General features: G+C 41.6%; 1 protein-coding gene across 1 annotated transcript in view; it reads left to right on the top strand.

The window, feature by feature from the left end:
- The window catches only part of LOC309717944 (eukaryotic translation initiation factor 3 subunit H), a 64,580-nt gene that overhangs the window by 1,161 nt on the left and 42,531 nt on the right, over positions 1 to 20,888 (top strand). The window contains exon 2 of the mRNA XM_082552880.1: positions 7,148 to 7,304. Within this exon, the coding sequence (XP_082409006.1) occupies positions 7,148 to 7,304 (157 nt within the window). The remainder of the gene's footprint in view (positions 1 to 7,147; positions 7,305 to 20,888) is intronic.

Below are 20,888 nucleotides of genomic sequence, written 5' to 3'. Positions count from 1 at the left end.
AAGCAGCTCTTTTTTTTCCTTCTTTTTTCCCCCAGTGTTCCTGAACGCAGTACCAAGACTTAAACTTGCCAGCTGCTGCCTTCCTTTTATCTTGCTCATTAAAGGTGCCCCAGAGTCCTAGGCTCTAATTTCAAATCTGAATATTTCACCTCCATGTGTATTATTTAGACCCTTAATGAGATTTTCTTAATTCCTTTTCTCGGCTTTATCAGCCAAACATTTTAATCGCAACACTTAAATTAAAAACAGTCAGGAAGCGCTTAGTGTGCAGCCTCATTTGAATGGAGACTGCTGAAGGAAGGGTGTCTATTTCAGGTGGCGTTATGAAATGCGCTTCACCTGAATGCATTGAGATGCAGCTGTTGCTGTCGTGTTGCGTCATGACACGCCTGTCAGAGGTTTAGCTGGAGGCTTGCCCGTAGACAGCATCACTGCTGTTGTGTAGTAGAACTGAATTGTTTCCTTGCTTTTGAAGAGGTTTCAGTCACTGATGTTGCCACAGAAGTGGAGAGCAGCACTGCAGTGGGTTCCATTAAACACCTACTGAGATCACACAATTGCCTCTGTTGAGAAGAAGCCTCGATGCACGTCAGACACGCGTCTTATTCTTGTACCACGAATTAAGGAAAAGTCAGAGTGCTTTGTGCAGGATATTTTGGCACCGTGATTTGACGGTCTCACTGACTTGAAAGGAAGGGAAAAAACAAAGTAAGTTTAATCTTAACATTTCATGTAACAGTCATTTTCCACTCTCAGCAAGAACAGTCCCTTCTGCCCCCCTGGGGTTTTTAGATAAGCCTCAGGTTCTTGAGCCTGTGCTTGACAGGGAGGTGTCATATAATAATGTAGTACAGATCTGCTGCCATGCACACAGGAGATGACTTGCTATCCAATGCAGAATCATAGCTTTACATATATTCTTCTACATAGCACAGAAGCTATACGTCATGTTTACATGCTATTTATTTTAATTTGACATTCAGAGTTCCTTGATACACTCGCTGAAGCACTCGCTGAGCAGGTACTTGAGCAAAAATAAAGCACGACTGCATCCAGTGCGGCTGCTCAGGTCAAACAAACTTGCATTGTTGAAATGTGAAGTAAAAAAAAGAAGACTCGGTCAACAATAATCAGATTTCAAGCAGCTCACTGTTCCACGGTTGAGTTGGTTACCTTGCTGAGAGGTCGGAGGAGTGCAGCCTTTTGCCGAGCACTGTTGGTCACGGTGGCTACTGCTTGTTGTTCAGTCACATCTTTAAAAAACATTAGTCCAGCCATGTTTCACCACCGAGTGCTTTAGATGTGCGAAGGGAGAGAAAAGGATGAGTTTGAAATATGAATAAAACCCTAAACAGGGAGGCTAATATCAATAAAATAGTAATAGATAACAGTGATACTCCCGTTTGTGGTAGTAGGTGGCTGTGCACACATGGGTGTGTGTGTGAAAGGAGGCACATCTATACCTAATATAGTAAATATTATAATATAAACTTTATCCACTGCTAATTAGTTGCAGGATCCCTTTGTGACAAATAACTAACAGACCAGTAATTAGCTGCCTCTCCAATGAGTCTCTTACCCCACTGTTGGATGCCAGCTAAACCATCCTGGGGAGCAGCTGGCTACGGTGGTCCCTGTTCTGCTCCGCAGCCTTGATGGAGCAGCACATGAACCAGTCCTAAACCGGCTGCAGGTTCTGGTTAGAGTGGCCCTCCAGCTCGCAGCAGATCCTCAGAGCAGAACAAGGACTATTGTTGCCAGCGGCAGTCCAAGATGGCAAAGCTGGACTCAGTCTGACCGTGGGATGAGAGACTCTGAGAGCCATGAGAGCGACTGGTGAGTATGCCAGGAAGGAAACACAAGATGGGAAGGGGAGTAGCTGTTTAGCAACCGAACTTTCAAAATAAGACTGAGGAAATTGCTCGTTAGGAAATTGCTAGTGGATTGCGTCATTCTTTTGGGCAGGAAAAAAAAGGTGAAATGGGTAGATAGCCAGATATTATTGGGGCGGGACCTCTGTGGGGAAACCCTGGATAAGCAGTTAATCATATGTTTTGCTGGATATGCTGTGAATTCCTCAATCATGGCAGATTATTCTCCTAGCAATGAAAATACTACATGTCAAGGAAATTAATGGCTAGACTTTGATCTTAAATTAGATTTAAAAAAATTAATTAAAAATGACTAAGGTGTATTATGGTTTCAGATGAGGTGTCTCAAACATGAAACTGTGCACTGGTTTAGACCAGGCTGCTATCTTGATGGACTGTGCAGCAGACAGGACGCATGATATGCATAAATATCCTCACTATAAATTAGCTGTATTGCTCTGACCTCTGTACTTTCCTTTTAGTACATTTTTTGGATTATTTGTCTCCCCACATTGCTACAGCTGCTCCCATCGGTTGTTGCCAGAGTCAGTGGCTGCTATATATCAGTCTTGGACTACTTCACATTACACGCCAGACTTGGCCTAGCAAAATCAAACATGTTTGAGAAAGATCTCACCACGCCAGCAGGCGAAAGCTGGCAGATGAAGTGGGAATCTGCCGTGGTCTTCATCCGTGGCTTAACCCAACAGACGACTCCTGCCACACAAAAGTATTTTCTCTGTCAAATATTTTGCAGGCGGCGTTGAGTTTAGAGTCCGTTCACACTTCAGCAACGCAAAAAAGAAAATAAGGGTAAAAAAAACAAAACCTCATTACGCGATCGTCTCTCTTGCTGTACTTTCTCATAACTTGAGCCCCGTTGTGGCAGGAATATAAGCCCCTTTGTGTGAGCGAGGCAGAAGATTTATGATAAGAATTAAAGGCAGCCAACAGGGGATTTAGACCGCAATTGATTTTGCACAATTCAATTTTAAGCTTGTTGATTTATAATGCACTGTCCACATATCAATCTTGGGCCTCTCCACATGAGGTGAGATCACTGGGTTAGCTGCCGGTGTAATGGATCAATAAAATTATACGTGAGTTTGTGTGTGTGTGTGTGTGTCTGAGAGAGCGTGAGTAGTAGGGAGGGATGGTACTGGAGGGAGAGTTGGCATGTCTTTGTGGGCATGCAGGTTTGCACAGACGTTAAGCTTTCCAGGCTTTGCTTACAATACCTGATGGCATTTACTGAGCACCAGGAAGCCAGTACTACAAATCCACTGAAACCTCCAGGCTTCCTTCCTTCCTTTTCTTGTAGTGCAGATGCCTCTTTGCTTCCTGTCTTTAAAGCATTTCTGTGGATTCAGGATTTCTTCCCCCCCCCCTTTTTTTTCCTTTCTTTTTTTTTTTAAACCCCCATCGTGTTTAGCCCTATTTGTTTGACCTTGTTGGAGTTGTTTTTGGCCGACTGTCCATCTCTCACCTCCTCCCTTTTCCAGACAGATGCTGTTTAAGTGTGCGATGAGCAGATCGCCAAGAGCTAGATAGCTGAAAGCATTGTGTATCCGTTGCTATCTGCTCTCAATGATGGAGGGAGACTAGAAAAGCTATTTGCTGGTGGAAAAAGGAGCCAAAGCTCAAAGGGGACCGGGGACAGGGTAAAGCAGCCAATGCCACTGTTCCTGGAGACTTCGACTGTAGCCCTCCTCTCCCCTGCCGGATTCCTCCTTATTCTTCCTCGCTCTCTTTGCTACACCTCACCTACTGCCCCACTGCTTTCTTTTTGTCATCCGTTCCTTCATCCACCTGTTTCTCCGTTTCACATTTGCACTATTGCATTTCCTCGCTACCCAGCTCCGCCACCTTGCTCCCCTCCACCGCGCTCCCACTCAGTTATTTTGCTGTTTCTCCCTCCCTTTCCACCCGTGTCTCTCTTCACCGACCTATTGCTCAGACCTTCCTGCCCTCTCAGTCAAAAATGCCAAAGCAGGCAGGCAGGGAATGAGATTTGTTTTTCTCTCCACTCCAACCCATTTGGTTTTTCTTCTCCCGCCTCTAGCTCTTTTTACTTGTTGCATGACAGAGCCAGCGCTCTATTGAAATAAATCATCTCCCCGGACAAGCACGCATGTGTATGTGTATGTTTGCGCGTGCACGAGCAGCTGCCCGAGACCAGCGAGGGCTCCCTTATGGTGGTGTTGGCTCTTTTGTTGTGAGCATGGCTTTAGGACTGCCACCCTGCTCCTATGTGTGAATGTGTATGTGTGTATTATTAATGCCTCTGGCTGTGACCTGCCCACACTGTTATCAGCGTGATTTATGCTCTCCCCCTCCACACAGCGCTTTTCAGCTTTTTGTCCTGTTCCTGTTCATTTAGACGCTTTACCTTCTCTGCTCTCTGCCATTGCTTTTCAGTTTTTTATTTATTTATTTTTTGCTTGTCAGTATGCCTGCCACATGTTTGTATTGTGCATGTGCGATAGTTTTTCCTCCGCCGTCCTTGGTGTCAGTATCACAGCATTAGAGCTTAAACCCACTCCTGAATCATTCGGAGGCTTTGTCCTATCGGCCCATTTTTATCTGGCATTAAAAATTTAATGCATACGATGATGCATGGACACTCTGTCCAGATGAAGCACGATTATGTGGGATATCGGAGTACGAGTCCAAATATACCCTCCCACTGTACAAGGATGGCATTTTTCTTGAAAATTTTATGTGTGCCGCCTCTTCGCTCTCCAGTGTAAATTGCTAAGCTGCACTGAATACTAACTGCCCTTTTGTACACACTCAAGATCAGTGATGCACCAGTGTTTGAGCCTGCAGGTGGTGCTTACAACAGCGGGCTCCAGCACTCAACCACAGTCAGTGATTGCCTTAGTAACTTGTCCCAGAATTTCTCCTAACATAACAATGGTTATTTTTTGACAATTTTGTGGTTTTTATGTAAGAGCTTAGTGGCCAGTGAAGAGTGCAGAATGCTTCATTATGCAATCTGTTACCAAAGTAAGTGGTGTTTTTGTTGTGATGTGGGGGTCCCTAGACTGGTTGCAAGTTGATCATTGGGTTACATTGGATTTAGAATCATTAATTAACTTAACATGCACATCTGTGGAGTGTGGGAGGAGACTAAAGCACCAGAGGAAACTCACATAGGCGCAGGGACAATAAGAAGACTGCTCTGAGGCAACAGACCTAAGCTCAGCTGTCTATTGGGAGAGCTCTTATAAATTTACTAGAATTTGTTTAGAAATGTTCTAGTTTTAGTATTAGAGGAGTTATATTTTTTCCCCCCAAACCTGTTTTACTACACAATTTCACATCTCGCTAGGAATCACCAGAAAGCCTGTTGATATCAAAATACGTCACTTATTACTGGTATCTCAGGATAGTGGTGCATGAGATAGCCCTCTTTTTCATAGTACTCTCAGAGTATTTTGAGTTTTTACATTAAATATCAGTATTTAGTGTCCCTGTGTCAGTATCATGCATTGTCACACAGAATTTCTTGATGCTTTGCTGTATTAATTTTTTTGTTTTTAACTCCCAGTTTTGCAATATTGTAGCTTCATTAGGGGATTAGTATGAATTGTTGATATGATCAGGGTTTTAGGCTCCTCCTACCAGAGTAATGAGCCAATGTCATGCAAATTCACCCCTCATCCCACTCCCAAAAAAGTAGACTTCTCTGTCTCTCTATCAGGAGAACTACAGACCGGGCTGATAACGAGTAGCTGTGCCCGTCACCACCCAGTTAAAACTGTATTGAACCTGAGCTGTGCACCTGTCAGTGCAACAACATGATTTTTCAACTTGTAATAGTTTTTCCAGAGGGAAAGTGTGTAATAGCTACGGGGGGCTTAACCATATCAAGCGTCAGCACCTCGAAAGTTACACAAGCAGACGACAACCGCTTGTTTCTACCAAAAAAATGGAACTGTTTCCAGAGCAGTGTGATATTATTTATGTCACATCTACACATCCATTTCATCCTTGTGATCCATCACAACTGAATACAGGCCCTAGATCATTATTCTTTGAGCTGCAGGGTGCACACAGCTGTCTGGATGTATGTGTGACACTCATTATAGAGCAGGATTTATCTTCGGTGTTATCGTTTAGTGTGTGTTTGGAGTCTCCACAGCAAAATGTGCATAATAAAAATCACGAAGAGCAAAAATGATTGCTTTAATACTGAAGTGTTTCCTGCTCACTCTTAATGTATTGAATTTTGAAAACAATAAGCACGATTAGCGTGCTAGCCAGGTGCAGCAGTTTCACATGGAGAACTATGGAGAATTGGTAACATGAGCATATGACTAATTTGCAGATTAGCATGCTTCATGCTAAACACTGCTGCACCTGTTTTTAACCTTTTCCAAGGAAAAAACACAAGACCGTGGACATTTACAGCACAAATTTGGTGTCTGTTTCAGAGCTGTTAAACCTCGGGTTACTATTCATATTTACGTTGTTGTAATTCTTTTGCGTAATGAGTAATGCTAACACTTTAGTTTGTGTATATAAGCAGAGAAAACTCTAGTGATGCATGAAGTCTCATTGTTTTTGGGTGGTTTTTGTTTGGTTTTTCTCTTGATATCACTTTGGGTGTTGGTGAAATCAGAAGCCTTGTGTTGGTTGTTCTTGGTGGGGAACTGATGAGAAATGTGTCATATGTGCTCTGCTGGGACAATATTCTCAGCCACAAAGTGACTAGAGATGTGCAATCAACCTAAAGTATATTAACTACACGTTACAATCATAACAACATAAATTCTTTAACTGGAAGTTCCTATTTTCACATTTCCTAGGCGTAAATCACAGGCCTTTATCATGTGTCTTTATTTGCATTCTTTTACTAAATCAAACCACTTTTCTGTACACTAGAGGTTAGACATTATTCTCTATTTGAAAATAAGAAAATTGTTCAGTGTGTTTGTACTGTGATTAAAAAATAATGTGCCAAAGAACAGAGGAAGACATCCATGTGACTTTTAAACAGCATCTCACACAGAAAATCCTCAACTCACACTAATGAGCTCAAATCAACATGGCGAGCAGGGAGACAACTGTATTTGGTACCATAAATCAAACAATAGCAAGAAATTACATAAATGCTATAAACGACAAGATGGATAAAATATTATCAATTCAGAAAATGAAATCAATTTTCAGTAAATGCCACTGAAAGCAGGATAAAGAATCATCAACCTCCCTTTCTGCCTCCTTTTCTACTGCAGCACTAATGTTGCTCTTTTTTTCCCTTTTCACAGGTGGTGCTGAAGATTATCAAGCACTACCAAGAAGAGGGCCAGGGCAGTGAGGTGGTTCAGGGCGTCCTGCTGGGCCTGGTAGTCGACGACCGACTTGAGATCACCAACTGCTTCCCTTTCCCCCAGCACACAGAGGATGATGCTGACTTTGATGAAGGTAACTAAAAGCAGTGTGCCTGCTTTCTGTTTGTTCCATCGATCTTCTCCTGCAGCTGTAAAAACGCGCGCACACTTATCACATCACGACAGAGTGTGAAATAAATACCCGTTAAGCACCGAGCGCAAGTAAAACCGTAAAATGATGGTGTCTCCGGTGACTGCGGCCGCTCAATTTATGACAAGATGATATTAAGAAATCTTCAGCAACATGGGAGCTGTGGTATTTGCTTATTGTGAAAGTTTGAAACTCCACTGTAGATAAGAGCTGCTTTGTCATTTAAATTCTGGTGCGTGACATTATGAATTGCAAATTTGGATGATTAAGTTTTTAATTAACACAGTGTTCTTGAGTTGATATACCAGATGGCTGTGAAAACACTGACTTGAAACATTTCCGTGGAAAACGTATATTGTTTTTGGCAGGACAAAAGGTGTTGTTGTTTGTCATTAATTTATTTTGACATGACTGACGTGTGAGCCAAATGTTATATCAGATATTGCATCAAACTAATTTGTTTTTGAAATTTTACAAGGGTGAACAGAAAGTCTTTGAATTTTGGGGGGAACTACTTTGTAGATTTCTGTGGAAATCTCATTAAAATTGACCCTTATCGCGCCACGTATGTTAGCTTATCTAACAGCATGGAGGTGGGGTCGGGGGAAGAGATTGTGACCAGACACCTGGGGGTGCTCATCTCCCTCAGAGCTGAAGGGGTGACACAGGTCCTGTGTTGCTGGCTGATTTAGCTTTAACTCATCTGCAGCATTGCCGCCGTTCTAGGACCGGCTTTGCCCGTGATGTGGAGTCAGTTGGTGCATGCCGTGTTTGGTTTTAGAAGAATTACCGCTTGCTGGGACGCCTTTGTTTGCATGCTAACAGGCTGTCATCAACTCAAGTAACGCTCTCGTCTTTTTCTCCCCGTCTCTCTTCTGTTGCCGCGCTTGCTGCCTTGTTCCGCCCCTTCACACGCACACGGTGACAGCCGCAGACTGAAGTGACAGCAGAGGGTACAAATTATGAGTGAATCTAACATGCCAATAAGTTCACAATGGAATCACTGTGTGCTGAAATGAAAAGAGGGCACTAAATTTGACTAAATAAAGTAAATTCAAGGTTGTTATTATAATTATAATTATTATTCATATTTATATTTTTTGTTTTTTGGCTTCTTGTAACTGATTTTCTGAGATGATGTCACAGTAAACTTGTATCAAGAACGAACTGAATGTCTGTTTTCTTGAAAGTTTGAGTAAGATATCCTCCGGCGTCATGTTAAGGTCAATGCTGACTTCTAACTAAGCTAACTAGGTGCTGGGTGTCCTACCCTGTCAGTGCCAAGGGTTGATGCGCAGTCCAAGGATGGAGTGCTCTAGCTTCTGGCGTTACAGGTGGGCGGTGCGAACGTGCACGGGTTTTGATTTGGTCTTTATCCGCACATGTTTTCCTTTCCCCTGCTGCTTTCTGTCAGCATTGTTATCAAAGAGTGTCATGCCCTCTGACTTCTGCCCTTCCCCTATCACACCTTATTGTTACTCTCTCCTTGTTAGCACAAAAAAACCCCACTGCATCAGACTGAGGGGTGGGAGGAACGTGAGGTGGTCCCGAGAACAGAGGAAAGGGAGAAATCCTGGTCTGTGAGGCTTCAGCTGCTAACGAGCAATAGTCAAAAATTCAGCGGCATATGCAAGCGCCAATGGTTGCTTAAGGTTGTTAGTGTCAGGAGCAGCTCACTCTCTCTCTCTCTCTGTGTGTCGGTGTGTGTGTGTGTCGGTGATGGCTTGTTGTGTTATAAACACTGGAAGCGCTGGATTTTCCATCTGTCATTCCCTTTAACTTAACAAGGGCTTCAGCGAGTAGCGTCTTGCCGTGAACTCTGGGAAATTTACAGAGCTACAATAGAACTCTGCTCAGTGGGGATTTTGATCCAGCTGTAAAAGGTGACAGGCTTCAGGTTTTCTGTCAGTATGGAACAAAATTCAAAAACGGAGATGGAAATGGGATTCATTCATGTTCTCCGTGCTTTCGACCTCTTAAACGGCAACAGCACATCATAAAGCAGACAATTCTGTAGCTACACAGCGCTCCCATCTCCGCTCTCCAAGCTGACAGAAAGTTTATGCTACGCACTTATGCTACTACACATTTAGAAATAAAATTGAAAAGCGGATTTAATGCCTGTACGTTTGATCATTTTGGTCTCACACTCAAGCTTGAAACGTCTACACACACGCGCGACCAGTCAGGCCACCCTTTTCTCTCTGTCTCGTCGCCCCTGTAGCAATTGTTAGTGTTTCATCTGTGCTGATGCTGGGGCGGGTGACCTCGACCAACTGTAGAAGCAGCAGAACAACAGAGTTTTGTTGAAGAATGAATCAGACATTGTAACTTACTCCTGGAGACATTTATGTGGTACTACTGTGTTATAACAGAGTATCTGAGTCATATCAGGTCACAAATGCGTATTGAATTAAAAAACGAATTCTGTCAATGTAACGTCTGCTGCTATTGTACAGACAAACAATAGGCAGCGCTACTCACTGATACCCAGGCCATCTGCCTGTATCAAAGATTTTTAACCACGCTGAATGTTTCTGCAAATAAAGTAACTTTGCTGCAGAGCAGTAGCTTGGATAATGACTCAGAGGTAGTTGCTCACACTTGAGTTGGTGATGCTTTGTGTATGAACCAATCGGATAGTGATCTTAATAAGCTGCATTCTTCACTGAGAAAGAGGCTTGGAAATTTTCTTATGATGTGGTTGTAGTTGCCCAGATTGAGCAGTTTTTTTTCCACATATAGCTCTGCAAGCTAATGTCAAGAACATTTCAGAGCTGCAGTGTATGTGTGAACACAGCTATGGAATAAAGGAAATTAACTGAATGGATTGGCCTCGTGCATCAGCCAGCTGTCACAGATGCACGATACAGCCATTTGAGTCTGTGTCAGACCGATATGCGATATGAGTATCACATTGCTCCATCGCTACTTTCAATCAGTGCTCCATTAATCTGTACCTTGCTCTTTTTTTCTGTAAGTGGACAGAAGCAACACACACTCATTCAGACGCACACTGTTATACTGTAGACTCATGTCCTCTAGAGGCACATGGGTAACGCTGTCCAAAATCTGAACATTTTTATCAATTTTTGATGACTTTTACAGTGTTTGCTTCAGACCTATACCTTTTATTTCAATGCAGCCTTATCTCTGACCATTATAATGAGACTCTGATACATATCAGTTAACCAATACTCCCTGAGATAAAGCTGGAGATTTGGGCCTTCACAGACTGAGCTGACAAGCGTGTACTCTCTTCACCTCAAATCAGCCACCCTCAATACATTTTGCTTCCAAGGTCTGCATATGTGGATAGATTGGTGTGTGTGCCTTGTGTTTTTGTGATCTGTGTGTGTGTCTGTGTACACCTAAATCATCTTACACTGACTCATTGCCTGCTGGAGGCCCCTCAGATTAGAATTACTCCTCGAATCTATCTCAAAATGAACAATGGGCAGGATTGGCAGCTACGTGACTCTTTTTTTTTTCTTTTCCCCTCCCTTCCCGTGTGTCTGTGTGTGCGCGCATGTATATGCTATGCTATGCTTTCATCAACAGGTGCCAGTATAGAGCTGTAGTTACAGGACAGTCAGTGGCAGCAAATGTGACCAAAATGAGTGAGGAATGAGATAAAGAGTAATTGAGCACGCACAGCAGAATCGGCCTCAGATTAAAAAAAAAAAAAAGAGAGAGGAAAAAATGGGAAAAGAAAAAAGAAATGACCTTGACTGAACCCCAGCCCTCCTATCTTCCAGTGTCCTTGCACACACGCTTTCCTTGCATCATTGACAAAATGTATTGAGAGAAATGTGTGGAACTGCGGGCACTTATTCTCTTGGCATTTTGTGCAGTAGAGGCACTCAAATAGCATGTTAATGATGTGCATTGGTCCGACTCTTTTGTTGTGATATCAGCAATATTACAAAGCAGAGGTATTTTAGTACAGAGCGACTATCACAGGGTTTTCATTGGTGTATTGCAAATCCACCAGCTAACCGGACTCAACTCATCATCTGGGGGTTGACTTGATAGTGAGCGGGATCGAATCACGCACCGTAAAGGCAGTGAATCTGTGCATTTCTAGATATTTTAGACCAGGCAAACAAAACTGTTTATTCTACTTCAGTAAATTACTGAAACTGGCAGGTGGTATTTTCCCCTTAGTGCTGGCTAAAATTTCTCTTTGGGTACCAAATATTCCAAAAAACAGAAAAACACTTTGAATGTGTCATATTAGCATACTGTCCCGATTGAAAAACAGGTTGAAAGAGTTATTAGTAGTAGAAAAAGAGTAAAAGAACCAAGTAAATGTTATCATTTGATACTCTTGAGGGCTTGAAATGAAAGCAACTGGACTTCTTTTTGGTGAAAAATGTTTCATCTAGTAGCAAGCTTTTCTTCGGGAGAGCTAGCTCCTATGTTACATAAAAGCAGCAGCTCAGCAGGACGACACTGCTGTACATTTGCACTTAAAGGAGAAAGGACATTCTTTTGATGATGCTCATTTTCACATTTTGGACTGAGAAGACTTGACGCTTTGAAAGAGGAGTAAAGTAGGCCATCTACATTGACTTTGAACGACCATTGTACAAAAGACGTAGCGGCCCGCGATACCACCTACAGTGCGGCCTTGAGAGCTCCTCCCAGGCGATTTAGCCCCCACTCACACCTAGAGTCATGTGACCTGAAGAGCTCATTTGATGGCAATTTCCAAGGCAATTTCTCACAAGCATTTCAGACCATGGCCCCTGTGATGATAATCACCAGTGCCTTGTTTCACACCTTCGGTCATGTAATGACTCGCATAATTAAGATTGGTTTATACGACCTTCAGGACCACCTCCCAGGATTTAGAACTGAAGAAGCATCTTGGATGGGAGGTGAGGGTTGTCACAAACCAACAAGCCCTCAATACTACTATGACCTACATGATTGAGAGGCTACATTCATATAATCCGAAACCTTTAGTTGTTTAGCTAACAGTATTACACCTATGTTAACTAGTTAAGCCTTGATTATATCCTATTAGGCTGGAGACCTGACGACCAAGTACTAATTCCTGTTATACTCCTTTGAAGTCCGCCTGCAGCCTACTGCCTGAGGTGCATATGAGCATAATGCTAATGCTCCACAGACAAGTCCGTATGGGGTGGAGGAAAAAAACAGGCAGGACCCGCACACTCACCATCTGATGACGAAATTTAAATTGCCCACACCCAATGGGACCACAGCGGACTCATAGATGCAAACCAGTGTAATCAAAGCTTTACAGTAGGCCAATTCATTGTTGGATCACAGTACACTGAAGATCTCCCACAGGTATTGCCTTCATTACTTACCCTTCATGCTGGAAGTGGTTAATAACCTCTCCTCTTAGTAGCAGCAATGTGTTTGCACAGAAGAAGTAATGAGAGGTGCACTTCATGCAGCTTCACTGTTCAGTCTGTGCCGCGCAATATGGCGGGTGGATAAAGCTCCGTTGACACTGTAACTTTCAGCTCTTTGTGTCAGTGTGCCATGTTTCTCATTATGGTTCTGTATAACCTCTGCACTCTCGCGTATTGTAGTTTTTATTGAGATCTCACTGCATTTGACAGTGTGTGTGTGTGTGGGTTTTTTTTTTCTTCCATCTTTGCATATTTTGCCGTGAAGTTGTCTATTTGCATACAGGTTCACGAAGATTTTTCTATTTTTTAAAAAAAAAAACTTTAAACAATCATTGAGCAAAAACTTTGGGCAGCTACTCCTTTTCGAAATCTTATTGAATAATCACAACTACATCACAATACCAGGAACTCATTTGCGTTTTGCTGGATTAAAACACTTCTTTTAATCATCTTCAATCAAAGTATGATTAGTGATGTATATATTTGTTTGAATATATGAATCTGTTTAGTCTGTTAAGTCTATAGATGTGGCAGCCAGTCCTGTTGGATATCTGAGACGATAAAGAGATGCTTTATTGGATTGCTATGGACAATAACAAAGCTGCTCTAAATCCCGTTCTTTGTTTATTGTTTTTTACTCGCCTATGCTCTGTTTTGTCCACCTCTGCTTGGTAGTCTTGTTGCCATTTTTTCCCTTTAATAACAGTCGAGCTCTACACTGTAAGTATTTCCCTGCGTGTGATAGTGAAAATTACAGCACGGGAGTGTGAAAAATTATTTGGACACACTGGTGATTGACTTCTTCTGACCCTTGGATTGGCAAAATTTGCTAAACCACTTAGCTCACCAAAACAGTTATTTCTCCTCTATCCCATTAGATAAATATACGAGAGGGAGGGAGGGGGATTTGGAAGCAGTTTCTCTTAGCTTGCACACAGCACCAAATGTTGTTTTAACTGTTTAGAATGATGCTGCCAAATCGTAGAAGCTGGGTTGGTTTTGCGTTCTGATCTGGTCTGCTTCAGTATTTGGTTTGCTTCAGTATTTCAAAAAATGGTGAGAAATACCTCCTCACCTCCATGCAATTGATGTTATAAAAAGTTGGATCTATTGCACGAGTTTCAATCTTTTAATTAACCTTTTTTTTTCTTACTCGTTAAATAGTTTAAGCTGATCAGCTCAGTAGATTTGAACCCTTTGGTATTTTGATTAAGTAGCTTTTGTCAAATTTAATAGGCTATAGCTGTTAATTCCATGTGGCAGATACATGTTTAATTCTCATGGGGTAAATATTTATTGGATCAGGCTCAGGTACACAAAATGAAAAGATTTGGATCAGTATCGGGCCAAAAAAAATGGGTTTGGGGTGGGGGGAATCTCGACTGGGAGACCCCTCGTGAACACAAGCACTAAAACCTTCAGCAAACTGTTAATATTTGTTGGGAACTGTGGCTTAATGAATTTCACAGGATTACAAAGCATAATTGGGTAGTGGGGGTTTTTTTTTGGCTTGTAAGAAGGGACTGTATCAAACAAACCGTTGCTCAGTACCACTTTCGGTGTTTGATATTCAACCCATGCCGCTAGACTTCGGCAGCAGGAGGAGGTATCCTGAAGGTAGAACAAAATTAGTCACCTTCCTTCCACTCTCCACTACTTCTCCTTCTTTTCCCCTCCCTTTTTTTTCCAGACTCACCACAGGTAAGCACTACCTATAGCCTTTCTTCCCACAATTTTCTTCTTTCCTGCAATCATTGATTGTTTCCTTCCTTTTAGTATTTCATTCTTCATTCCTTCTTTTATCATCAACTTTCTTTTCCTTTCCCCCCCACTCTCCCTCCTGTTTGTCCCCACCTGCACCCAGTAGCTCCAAGTCTTCCTTCCATTCCCGCTACAACAATGGGAAGATTAGTAAATATGCTATTTTTTTTTTCTTCTTTTTTTTTTTCTAAATGACATCAGAAACAGCAGTATGCGACATTACGTGATGGCAGAGCTTCAGTTCATCCTTTGTCATTTTTATTTTTTTATTTTTTAATAAATAGGACAGGGGGAATGAATGAGAGAAAGAGGGGGAGAGAAAGAAAGAAAACCAAAGGGGAGAAGAGACGGTGAGAAGTAAATATGCTATTTTAAAAAGAGAGGATGAAAGCGCCCGACAAATGTCCTGTTGGGGTAATTATTTCCCAGAAATTCTTTCTGAACAAACTGTACTAAGCCAGCAATGGCTTTTGGTTTTCTCTTAGAAAAGCAACTGCATTGATGCCAGCGCCAAGAAAATTGAATAACTGGAGTAATTATTGTGTTCCTGATTTGCAGTACAGTGCCTGCCGTCATAGGCGCATTAACATCAGCAAATGCAGATATAACAGTGGAAGTTGATTGATGTTATGCAAGTTCATGATGATAGTTAATGGTCACCTCATTTGTGGTTATGCTGTGACATCATTGCAGCACTGCAGTCTTCTTCTGAACCATAGGTGTTGCCACTCGGAGAAAAATCTCTCTATCAGGGCTGATACTGGGTAAAAAAGTGATCAGTGTCTTGTTTTTTGGGGTAGTGTATTGTATGGTAATAGACACATATCACAATGCATTTATGTGTTGCTTGTATTTATCTGTGGAGTCTTTCCCCCATTGAATGCGTTCCCACAGCCTTCTGATTAGCTTGCTGCCCCAAGCTGCTAGCTCTCTGCCTGACACAGGTTGCATTGGCTGCAAGGCCTCTGGCCTCATGTCATGTTTCCCATTGGCCCTGAGGATGGGAGCTGTTGTCAGCCTTGTGAAACAAACAAGTTATAAGGGGGCTTGTTTTGCAGTTTGAGCTCCCTGATTCGGTAATTAGATGTGTTTTTGTGGCTAGCCCCCTTAGACAAAACATGATGGCCACTTCTCAGCCAAGGAGCATTTCACTTGTACATTTGACATGTCAGCTGATAACAGGTTGTTGCTACTTAAGTCTTAACAAGACACTTAATTAAAAGGCACATTGAAAGCTACCCTTGATGTATAAACAACCTGTAATCATTAATGAGGTTGATTTTTGCTGATTGGCACCCTCTTTTCAGTTTATTTGTTGTTTATGTCACTCCTGCTGCCTTTGTTTGAATTACTCAGCATACTAATTAGCCACATAGCTTTAGATTGTAGTGAATATGATTGGGCTGCAGGGTAAAGAAAAATGCCTCCTTACAAGGGAAATCTGGCTGCTTAGACTACAGATTTAAAACTCAATGGTCAATTGTAACTTTATTGGAAATTGATTTGGAGCATGTCCACACATAAAACAACACATACATACACAAAAAAGAGAGGAAAAAACAGCCCAAGTTTTATCAGTAGCATTAACAAAGTACACTGTGCATCCTGTGTTTCCTGAACTCAGTGACCATGTCTTTAGATTTCAAGGTGTTTATCTTTAAAAATGACTCACCACACCAAGAAACAAACATAACAGGCCCATGGGAATACTCTTCACCATGAAGGAGGCTTACAATGAGTGTATCATCCGCATATTTAATGAAATGCCTGTTAGCCTGTGTACTACGACAGTCATTAGTATTCAAAATGTATAGTAAGGGAGAGGGACAACATCCTGTGGTGAACCAGTAGAAGAATTCAGCTGATTGGAAAAACAGCCATTTACTCTCACACACTGAAAACTGTTAGTTAAAAAGTCTAAAATCCAACCAAACTGGTTAAGAAGCTTATCAGCTAAAAGATGTGGCTGGATGGTATTAAAAGCTGAAGAAAAGTCAATAAACAGGAGCCGAGCATGGACTTTGGCCCCATCCAGTTGGCAATATAGGAAATTTAATAAAGTGACCCCAGCATTGTAAACGCTCCTACAAGGCCTGTATGCAAATTTCAGTGGATCAATAAGCTTTTCTACCTGCAGCAGAACCTCCATGCTGATGAGCTTTTCCAAGGATTTCATCACTAGAGATGTTAAAGCAACAGGCCTAAAATCATTCAGTGATGTAGGTTTTGTAGTCTTTGCAATTGGAGCAATAATCGACTTTTTCCATACCTTTGGAAGCTTCTGTTGCTGGAATGATAAGAGAAAGATGTTGCATAATTGCTCAGCATAAATTATCCAAGAGAAAAGAGAAAGTCCTTCCAAAATGTCCCTGTTCTTCTTCTTCTTCATAGACATTTTAATAAGTGTTCTGGCTTCAGGCACAAATCCCCTTTGAGGTTGCATCGAGAGCGAAACGCTGCCAAATCAGAGACATGGAGCTACCTGCTGTGGCGACCCCTCGTGGCGAGGGAGTAGCCAAAAGTATTTTCTTCACTGGCACTTGTAAAGGTTTTTTTTCTAAAGAGTCTGTTGAAAATGCCAGTATTTGTTGTGACTTGCATATTAAATATCTAATGTTCCAAATAGGGCTGGGCGATATATCGAGTTTTTTAAAAATATCGATATATTTTTATACGAGATATAAGATGTGACAATATCTTTTATATCGATATAGTCTATGTTACTTTATAATTATAGTTGTGGAGCCACAAGTTTGCCTCTCTTTTGTCCGCTTTTGTCTTTACGCAAGGTTACTCGGCCTTGCCTCTCCTTCACTGAACACAACTCCCCCTCCTCCCCCATCGCTTCACCTGCAGGCGGAGACAAGATGGACACGGCAAATCTCCGTTAACGAGTTACTGCGCATCGCCCCGTGCGTTGGGCTGGACGGCGTCAACGTGTTAACGAGCTAACCACGCTAACGAGCTAACCACGCTAACGCCATGCACGGCCTGAAATCCTTTCATTTTCTCAAAAATCGACAGTGCGCCTTATGTATGAATTCTGGTTGTGCTTGATGGCCGCGAACCGATTTTATGTGGAACACAGCGCTCAGCAATCTGTCAAAAACTTTTTTTGGTCGACTTTGGTAAGCTACGGAGCTGCACCGGCTTGATGGATTGTCGGAGCATTACGGCTACCGAGGAGCCTCGCGGAGTGATACGTAAGGTGCTTCGACGTAATATTACCGTATTGTGTGTGTATAAGGACCATAAATGGCACCTGTTAAGAGACACGGTTATGAAGTGAATTTCAAACTCCAGGCTGTCAGTCACGAACTTGGAAAGAGAGCAGCTCTGAAATCTGTCTTTGTTATTATGCTCAGCGTCTTTTAGTTTACATTTTGACTGCGCAATTGTGAGCTCTTTGTTATGCACAAAAACAACATAGTTTTCTTTTATTTATGGAGCATTATTATTTAATAAATGCTCATAATTTATTTTTGAGTAGTTTTTTTCATGTATATCTATGCTGTATGTTAATAAAAGTGCCTGTGTGACATCTGGGACACAGCTTTGACTAAGAACTCTCTTTTTGTTCTTACCTTATGGCTTTAAAAAAATATCGAGATATATATCTTATATCGCCATCCAGCTAAAAAATATCGAGATATGAATTTTGGGTCATATCGCCCAGCCCTAGTTTCAAATGAGACAACACTTACAGTTGCAGTCAAAGTCGTCTGTTAAATACGGTGTGCGTGTTCTTGAAGAATCACAAGGGCACCAAAATGTGTTGGTGTAAATTCACTGCACACCTCTGTTACATCCCCGCTGGTGTTTGGAGTTACTTGCTTAATTAGACCTGTTGTCAGGACTGTGTGTGGGTTTGTGTAAATGCTGCTTGATCATCCTCTCCCAGACTCTCAGGTTATTTTTTTTTTTTTGTATCTTTTAGGGTGTGGCAAGACTAATTGCATTTTAGGCATTTAAATTACCATCTGTGTCCAGGTGACCTCGTGTCGTAACCTCATGCATATGTGATTGACTTCTTAAACAAGGTATTTGAACGACCGCTGTATTATAAACACAATTTGGTTCATTACATTTGGATCACAGACTGCAAAGAGTTGTAAACTTCTTTAAACACAATATTTAATGTGGTAACTGTTTTTAAGCTTCTAACCTTTTACTGCAATCTTTATAAAACAACTCTCTGAAGTCAGAAATCTAATCTCCACAGAGATTAGATTTTCTAATCTCTGTGGAGATTAGATTTCTGTGTGTCACTGTTATCCTTGAAATCTTCTTTCCACCTCTTTCAGGAAGGCGCATTGTGTTCTTGATTTTCCTTTTTGTTGTAGACAATGTGTCTTACTGTGGATTGTCTGTGAAGGTTCTCTTACTGTGGATTGGTTACCACCAAGGTCTTTAGAAATGTTTTTGAAGCAGTGTCTGGCTTTGTACCTCTAGAAAACCTCTTCCTATGTTCTTTGAGAGTTGTTGTGATCTGGGAATTGTTTACACAATAGGATAGGAACTAGAGCTGGGCGATAGAACGATAACGATATGTATCGCGATATAACTTTTACTCGATAGAGAAATTAAGCTATCGCGATAGACCTTGCCGCTCTTGTTCTCTTAAAAAAAAAAAAAAAAAAAAAAGGTCAGCCAATCCAAATTCAGTAGCGCAGAGCCGAACCAATCACAGCCGCAGCGTCACGTCGCGTGACTTGTTACGTACAGCACAAGTGCCAAGCCGCACGTGTGTTTGTTTGGGAAGCAGCCAGCGGGTAATGGAGCCAGCGCGTAATGGAGGAAATGAGTGTGCCGACTAGAAAAATCAACCGAGCGTGACCGAAGAGAAAACAGATGATGGTTCCAACGCTGGAGAGATTGTCGAACGGAAGAGCCATAGAAGTTCCGTAGTTTGAAGGTATTTCAGCTATTTCAAGTCTGACAAAAAACAGAGTAGCGTTCACTGTAAATTGTGCCGAAAGCAAGTCTGGAAATACAATAAACTGGTGCATGCGTCACACTGCGCGCCACGTTATTGTTTCGGTGAAATGAATTTCTACAATACTGTTAATTGTACTCTCTGCAGTGTTTAAATGCTTACATATACACACAGTTACTGTCCCTCCACACATACGACTCGGTTCTGCTTCTATGCCCCAGCTTTGTTTACTTTTTCCCACCAAGGCTTCTAGACTTCTGATTGGCCAACATTTCTGCACGGTTAGGAATCTAGCGCCACCTGCTGCTTTGGCATGTTTATAGCAGCGTTTTCCTTCATTTCTGCCTTTATGTGTGGACGGGATTATTTTTTAAAACGAAAACGGAAAATCTCAGTTTTCAAAAATACCCGTGTACGTGTGGACGTAGCCTCAGTCTCTGACTGGAAGCGCTAATTCGTCATTCGGCTTTTGTCAGACTAAAGTAACTGTTAAAACTGTTTGAAAAGCTCAGCTATACAACAAGGAGAGATTGAGAATTTCCTTTTAGTTCTCAGTTTATTTGATATTGACAAAAGTTAGTCAGTTTTGTCTGTTCTTCTGTAAAACAAACTAAGATTTATTTTTAGAATTTATATTTTGTTTCTAAGTGGAACTGACAATTTAGTCTGTTTCGTTTGTTCTATTTTGAAACTTAAACGCTTTAGCAGCTGCCTTTTGTGTAGTTTGCAATATTTGCCTTTATTTATCTGAAAAAGTCTCATGTTCCTTAAGTACATCTACCCTGTTGAACTTATTATGGGAAATAAATATTTAAAAACAAGCTGCTGATTATTTCACATTTTACTTGTGAGCAACGGCACATTTAAATCTTACAAATATAGTTATTTGGCTTATATCGTGATAGATATCGTTATCGCCTGAAATGAAAAAAACATATCGTGATATGAAAAAATCTCATATCGCCCAGCTCTAATAGGAACATAGTTTTTCAGCAACCAGAGTGTATGTAATTCCATTATAATGAGGAACACCTATACAACCCACACTTCCAATTTCATTTCTGCAGTAGGAACCCTGACTGCAGTTTTGGAGGCATTGTTAGCATTTTGTGAGTAATCCTGGTGATTCCAATGTTTTTGTTGCAACTGTAACAACGTCTTCTGCTCTGCTTTGACTGACGGGCAGGGAAGCTGCAGAGTGTGACTCACATTTTGTTGGCTCTTCTCCATCCATCATTGTCCGTCCAATGGTCCCTGGCACATCGGCAGCGTGACTATTCTCCTTCACTTGAAATGTTAGATAATTAGACTCTCCTTGCCTTTTCTCTACCCTCCATTCCCTTCATTTTCTTATAACCCCCTTTGGTCTGCCGCAGATGTGTCTATTATTTATACCTTGCTCTTTGTAATATTAAAGAAACCAGATTTGAAATGGACCCA

The sequence above is a fragment of the Aulonocara stuartgranti genome (assembly GCF_965226115.1).
Source record: "Aulonocara stuartgranti genome assembly, chromosome: 11".
NCBI classification, from domain to species: Eukaryota; Metazoa; Chordata; class Actinopteri; order Cichliformes; family Cichlidae; genus Aulonocara; species Aulonocara stuartgranti.
Note: the sequence above shows the minus strand (reverse complement) of the source record. Positions and strands in the feature narration are given on the sequence as shown.